Source organism: Ursus americanus, chromosome 6, assembly GCF_024610735.1.
Source record: "Ursus americanus isolate L20-20 chromosome 6, mUrsAme1.1.p, whole genome shotgun sequence".
NCBI lineage: Eukaryota > Metazoa > Chordata > Mammalia > Carnivora > Ursidae > Ursus > Ursus americanus.
Window position 1 is genome coordinate 28259043 of NC_142132.1, and position 6936 is coordinate 28265978.

At 59.0% G+C, this 6936-nt stretch overlaps 1 protein-coding gene across 1 annotated transcript; it reads right to left on the minus strand.

The window, feature by feature from the left end:
* Positions 1–744: 744 nt before the first annotated feature.
* Positions 745–4391, minus strand: NKX2-3 (NK2 homeobox 3). Its single transcript, XM_045785076.2, has 2 exons — positions 3852–4391; positions 745–2326 (listed from the first exon to the last, which is right to left on the minus strand). Exons 1-2 carry the CDS (start codon positions 4210–4212, stop codon positions 1587–1589), a joined length of 1101 nt encoding a protein of 366 aa, XP_045641032.1. The 5' UTR covers positions 4213–4391; the 3' UTR covers positions 745–1586.
* Positions 4392–6936: the final 2545 nt, after the last annotated feature.

The following is a 6936-nucleotide window of genomic DNA, read 5'->3' on the forward strand; positions in this document are numbered from 1 at the left end:
GACGCGCTGGGGTTTTTGTTCGCGCAGGGGACTTCGCCTTCCTACCACACCTTTTGTTCGGGACTCCAATAAAAAGCCATTCTTTCCGCACCTTCCCGGCCCGGAGCCGTCTTTCAGCGAGGCCCGGCCCCACAATGGCGCGGCGCTCTGAGGCCTCCCCATTCACCCGCCTTGGCACGCTCACAATCGGCCGTGTGGCAGCACAGGCCTCGCACAGGCATTCTCCGCAAGTGACAAGGAGCCGCATAAAGCCGCGGCCGCCGGGGAAGAAGGGAGGGCGGCCGAGGGGGAGAATTCGGCCGCGGCGGGGCGCAGCGCCCCTGGGCGCGCTGGAGGCCCCGGCGGCGGCCGCTGAAGGAGCCGCCTTCGCGCCGCCTCCGGCTGGCCCAGGGGGCGAGGTTTCCTTTTCCCTGGCGACCTTCGAGGTGGGGCAGAGTCTGAGCCGTGGTCTAGCGCAGGCCCAAACACTAGCCCAAGCATCTGGCAAAACTTGTGGGGATTACAGAGCCGGGGACCTCCAAAGGCCCTGAATCTCCGACCTGTTCTCCCACAAGAGTAAAGAGAAATGAAGGAACAAAACCAAGAGCACGCAAGATTTGCAGCCCGGGGCCGGCCCTGGAGAGGCCAGGCCTGCGAACGCCCAGGGAAGATTGCTTGCCCTTACACACCTTTTCCTTCCCTACCCGCCCTGTTTAAAGGATCCCTCTTCACTCTGGAGGGCGAAGCAAAGTCTGTAGGCAACGGTTTGGAAATATTGCACCTTGTTTATTGACTCCTGTAGTGTATGGCAGCGGGTGTGTGCACGGCGTGTGGATACAGTTATAGATACATTATATGTGCTGAATACAGAACATGAAACAGAAAGGAAACCTGGTAACACCTCCGGTGGGCCACCAGCTCCCAGATTTGTTCAGCCCCCTCCCGCCCCCCAATGTTTGATCTTGCTTCGCTGGTTTTTCTCGCAGAGTTCTACTCCCTGACAATCCGGAGATCCAGGCCGAGGTATCTGCTGCGGAGGGCAGGCGGTAGGGAAAAGGACAATCGACTGTGGTGTGGCGCTCCGGCCGCAAAAGGGGCAGAAGGGTCGGTAGCGCTTGGGGATTTCTCAAGCCACGACACCCATTTTTCTCTCCTTCGTGGTTTTCTTTTTTCTTTCTTCTTTTTTTTTTTTCCTTTTTGTCCTTGGGTTTTCTGTCGACATTTCGAGGAGGCCGCGGGAAGGCCGAGGGGAAAGACGGCCTTCTTGCTCTGGGAGAACCAAGCGGCCGCCAGAGTCGCAGCCTCTCGCACTCTCTTCGGGGCCAGAGTCGGGGCCATTGTCCTCCCCAGCCCCCAGCCGGAGTTTCTGCCTCAGACACTGTCTCCGCGACCGGTCTCGGGCATCCTCCTCGCCCCTCAGCCCCCTTCCCCAGGCTTCGCGGGAGCTGTGTTCCGGGGTCTGGGGAGCGAGACATGTGTGTGGGTTTTTTTGTTTTGTTTTTTGTTTTTTAACGAGAGGACCTGGCCCTGGGATCCAGCCTTTCTCGCGCTTCAGTCCCGCGGTGCCAGGCTGCAGTGGGGCGCCCGCCGCGTGAGCCGCCGCGTCCCTACCAGGCCCGGATGCCCTGCAAGGTGCCCTGCGCGCACGCAGCCCCGGCCGCCGCACCCTGGTGCAACGGCTGCGCGCCGCCACCGCCGCCGAAGCCGCCCAGGTTGCTCACGTTCACAAAGGGGCCGCCTCCGGCCGCGCTGCAGGCGGGCTGCATGGCTGCGCCCGCCGCGGTAGCCCCGCCGCCCCCGCCACCCCCGCCGCCTGCCGGGTACGCACAGCCGTAGCTGCCGCTGTAGGCCGCCGCGGCGGCGGCGGCGGCGGCAGCGGCGGCGGCGGCGGCGGCCGAGTTCCCATAGCCATAGGCGGGGAAGCTGTTGTAGGAGTAGGCGCCCGCACCCACGCTGTAGGGCGCGCCGTAGGCTTGCGCGCCCGGCGTGACGCACGGCTTGCCGTCCCGCACCAGCACCGGCACGGCCACGCGGCGCGGCGGCGGCGGGGGCGCGTGTGCGCCCAGCTCCAGGGACTTGTCCTGCCGCTGCCTCTTGCACTTGTACCTGCGATTCTGGAACCAGATCTTCACCTGCGTGGACGTGAGCTTCAGGCTGCTGGCGAGGTGCTCGCGCTCGGGCGCCGACAGGTACCGCTGCTGCTTGAACCTGCGTTCCAGCTCGAAGACCTGGGCTTGCGAGAAGAGGACCCGGGGCTTCCGGCGGCTGCGTGGCTTGGGCCTCTCGCTCTCCTCCGCCGCCTTACAGTCTCCGGCCGCCTCCAGAGGCTTCTTCAGCTGGCAGCTTTCTGCGGAAGAAGCACAACAGCGTCCCTTAGCAGTTCCCCGCCTAACCGCGGTTCCTAACGCAGAGCACTGTGGCCCTTTTGGTGGCAGCGTGGAGCATGCGGTAGTAAATGCCTGGACTTTCTGGAAAGTTTGTGGTTCCTGGCGCCATGGGAACCCGCGACAGCCCAAGTACCCTCAGAACGCCCTTAGCGGGCAGAAGCAAGTTTCATGGGGAGGGGTAGTTAGTGCGGGTTCATTTAGAATTTGAGCGTCTGTGAGAAAGAGATTACTAAATGTGCGGCTCGGCGTGCTAATGACTATTTTCAGGATGAAAGTTTGCAACTACATAATAACTAGAGTATTTGCAAACTCATTTGCTTTCCACTCTGTTACACGGATAGCTGAAGGTGTGCCGCATATTGGTATTTGGGGGCCGGTATGCGTGAGTTACGTGAATAAATCTTTCTGTTCGGAAATGCTTGAGTGTAACGCTCCTGCATTGCCTAGGAATTTTTTTTTTTTTTTTTTTTTTTTTGCTTTTAAAAGACAACATGCCTCCAGCTAAATGTCTGCGTGACGATGTCTGTATTACCTTAAAGAGAAAAAGAAATTTGATGGACTGATTTAGACCGTTTCGTGTCGATTTCAGGCCCGGGGGAAATGTCAGGAGTGTAGGCCTTGGCTGCTGCCACATCAAACCTCCTCTTGGGGAAGAGATCCTTTGACTCTCTCCCCTCAGAAAAAAACACTTCCTCGGGGGCTTTATTCAGTTATCCGATCTCCCTACCCAATTCACCTCCAATCCGATGTGAGCGGCTGGGATCTAGGACTAAGTTCGGCGCGTTTTTCACTCGGCCTGCAGCCCCCAGGGCACGGGACACAAAGCATAATATTATGAATTTTCAAAAAAGGCCAGCGCCTCAGGGGTGTGAATGCTATGCACAAGCATAATGGACTGTGTTCCCACGCACTCTCCGACCATCCCCTCCCTCTGCTGGGTGCTGTGGGTGCCGGGACACTGAACTCCAAGCAGAGAAGTGAGGAAACCACCCGCTGGTCTCTACCAAAGTTCCTGCGCCCTGCCAACACAACCTGCCTGGATCATCTTTTTGGAGAAGAGGGGATGGCTGTCCCGGCCTCAAAGACCTCCTCTCACCCTAGGGGGAAAGAGGAAGAGATTGGAGCTCTTGTCTCTCTGGGTCTTGGGAAGAACAAAAATGCTGTGAGTTGTCAGAATCCGGCAGCTGAGCCCGTGTTGCTTATCAGCATCAGGGCAGCAATAACCACTCTCCCTTCCCTGGGGGCTTGCATCGCCTCTCCTCTCCGGGAGGAGTAGTTGTCAGGGTCACCTCGTCCTTCTCCCTCCGCCCTGGCTCCCTCGCAGGCACCTGTGCTTTGCGGAGCTGTCGTTGACCAGGGTGAGGCATGACCCTTGCCAAAGGTTAAAGGGGCGGGAAGCAGTGCTGGCAAGGTTTTTGGGCTGTTTGCGGGCGCTCCGCCATTGCTCCAGATGTGCGGGTACGTTTTCTTTCCCCCTCTACTCACTTTGGCTCCGGTCCCTCACGACCTCGGGCTCCTCTTCATGTTCCTTAGGCCCGCTACACGAGTCTCGCAGGACTGTGTGGACATAGCTCTGGGGACAGAGCCCCGAACCCCCGTGGCCGTCGGCTGTGGCTAGTGAGTTCAAATAGGACAGTTTCTCGCCCTCTTCTTCCTCGTCCTCCTCTCCTCCGTCAGAAAATTGCGTCCCCTCGGTGGCGGCCAGCATGCACGGCGCCGAGTGAAAGTGGTGCTCCAAGTCCGCCTGTAAGTGCGCGCCGTGGAAATGCTGTTGCTGCTGCTGCTCCAGATTCAAAATGTCTTTGACTGAGAAAGGGGTGGAGGTGACCGGGCTTGGTAACATCATCAGGGCCACTTAATTGTCCAGTCCAAATACTCAATAAATCCCGGCGGGGGCGGGGAAGCAGCGCTGCGGCTCCAGCTCTCCTTCTGGACTCTGCCGCTGCTGCCGAGTCGGGCTTTTGACAGACGCGGTCCGGCTCCAGTCTAAATCGCCTCCATTGGCCCGGACCTGGGGGTCTGGGTTTTGTTACAGCCACTGCAGGGACTGGGGCCGGGGCTGCGAAGCCTGTGTCCGGGGGTCGTGCGTCACGTCGGGGGCGGGGCTCTCGCCTCGGCCTCCCTCCTCATTGGCTCCGGCTCATGTGGACCACGCCCCCCGCATCCACTGAGTGGGGTGCTGTGGCGCTACCAGAAATAAAGGACTAGTATAGAGTCGCGAAGTCCAAGTCGTTGTGGGCGAGACCGCACTGCCCCGGGTGCCCGAACTACCGATTCCCGTCCCGCCTGGCCGTACCTTCCCGGGCAGGGTCAGTTCTGGGAGGCTTCTTGTCCGCGAGCCAACTGCCAGGAAGGATGGCCCAGAAGCGTGGTTTTTCCAGCTGCTGCAGGGCAAGAAAACTTCCTGGCCTGTAAATACCGGCCTCTGGATCCCCAAGAAGACGGAATGTTTTGTGTACCAGTGGATGGGCAACGTGTCTGTTCCCGACTTGTTGACTCTGCTCAAGCTGTTCCCTCCACTTGGAATGTCTTCCCTGCCTTTGTCTCCATGAGTGGAAAGCTGTTCTCCAAGGCTCTGCTCAAATACCACCTCCTCCAAGGAAGCGCTCCCTGACCGTCTAGCCGGAAGTCATCTCTCCTGCGTCTGAACTTGCAGCGCATGTTAGTAAACGACGTTCGTGTCACTTCCCACTTCCCACCTAGTACTAGATATTGCCGGCCTGGTCTCCCAGGGTAAACTATGAGCCCCCCCGGGAGGGGGGAGGGTCCCGGTTGCATTTGTCCTTGTAGCTCTTGAAGCTGCGGCACTAAGCAGGTATGTGAGAGACAAGAGAATGGAGTTGTTACTGAACTTGGTTGACAGGTCTTGGTTCGAATCCTGACCTAGTCAGTGTGTGGCCTTGGGCGTTTCTAAGCCGCAGTTTCTTTGTCTACAAAAAGGAGTCCGTAATACTTCCTCAGGGGTTGTTGCCAGGGATAAACGACAAAACATGCCAGGAGCTTAGTGCAGGGCCCCACACATGTTAAGTGCTCAGTACACCTCAACTCCCATTATTCTGCATCAGTGCTTGTTGAGTGCATTGGTGATGGCGTGGCTGGAGTGCTGCACACATTGGGTGGCCTCGTAGGGTCTTGAGAGCAGTATCTGTCACAAGGGAGGTGACCCAGCCACAGAGGTCTTCTTGTCTGCATATTGAAACTGGGGCCCTGGATCTAGGCCTTTACCCACGGCTGTGTCTTTCTAGTTTCTCTAACCGATACGCCTTCTGGCGCCCTCGTGCGGCCCCCGGGTGTTTTCTGGGTGAATCTGTGGGGTCCCCTGACGTTCTGGGAACTCTACATTGGTGGGGATCATCTTCTAAACAATAGGCATTCGCCAGCCACAACACGTCTCCTAGTGAGGAGCACCGGTCGCTACTGTGAGGCCCGCAGAAAGACTCAGGCCCAGCACCGGCCTTGAGAAATAGAGAGACCGGTTCCAGCCTAACCGAGGCGCCCGACATCCGCCCCTGGCCGCCCCAAGCAGTTTTTGGCGGCCAAGATGGTGGAGCTGGGGGAGATCGGCCTCAACTGGAAGGGGAGGGTGGTAGGTTCAGGGACTGTGGTCAACGCCCCCAGGCGCAGCACTCAAGGGATGGAGTGGGGGCAAGAGTGGAGAGCTGCCTGCGGGCCCCGCAGCGTTGGGAGTTGTGGGTGCCCAAGGCCAAGGATAGAAAGGCGGGAGGGGAGAGAGGCGGGGCTGTTCAGGAGGGAGCGGAAATGGTGCGGGGAGTCAGCCTCTGAGGCCGCCCGGGGAGCTGGGATGCGGCGCGGGCCACGTGCACCCGGGAGTACTTAGGGTGGCGGCGACCGGCGGGTGGTGGGGGAGACCCTCTGTGGGCAGGGCCTTGCGCTGGTACACCCATTCTTCAGCCGCAGGGGCGCCCTGTGCCTGTCTTCTCGGCATTGAGACTATTGACGTCCCAGGCGGGGCCGGCGTCTGGAAACCAGGCCAGGGGCTGCAGAGAGAAGAATGTGCCTGGTTTTGCTGCGGATCGCCACCCCTCGGGCGCAAAAGATCCAGAGAGAGGTGGGGGTGAGTGCGGGACACTGTGGGGTGGCGGTCCTAGTGGGCGTGCGACGCACTTTTAGGGGAGCCTAAAAGAAGGAAGCTGTGCTCTAGCCCCACTCCTCCACTCCCATCCCTCCTGAGCTAGACCATCTCGGAAAATGTTTCTGGTTCCCAATTTTTTCCGCCTCTTTGGGTGGTGTTCTTTTTGTTTGTTTGTTGTTTTGAGTGATTTTAAGAGAAAAAAAAAAGGTAAAAGACAAAAGCTACCAAAACTCTCTCTCTCCCCAGTTTCCAACCGAAGTTTGCATTTCTCTTTGCTACATTCTCTTGCTTCTCCTCAGTACTTCGTTCTTAGGCCTTCCCTAAGTCCCTTCCTAAGAAACCCCATCTTAGAACTGGTGGCCAGGGGCGCTGGGAACACGCGCACACACCCGCGGCTGCTGCCGGGAGTGCTCCAGGTTGCCTCCGCACTGTGTACGAAGAGGGCTGTCTCCTCCCCACTCGCAGGCCCGCGCGATC

Bases quoted from the DNA above. Each gene is read 5' to 3' on its own strand.
- NKX2-3 (XM_045785076.2), bottom strand. From the start codon at position 4,212: ATGATGTTACCAAGCCCGGTCACCTCCACCCCTTTCTCAGTCAAAGAC. The intron at 2,327-3,851 runs GTGAGTAGAGGG...CTTCTTCCGCAG, and splicing joins CGTGAGGGACCGGAGCCAAA to AAAGCTGCCAGCTGAAGAAG.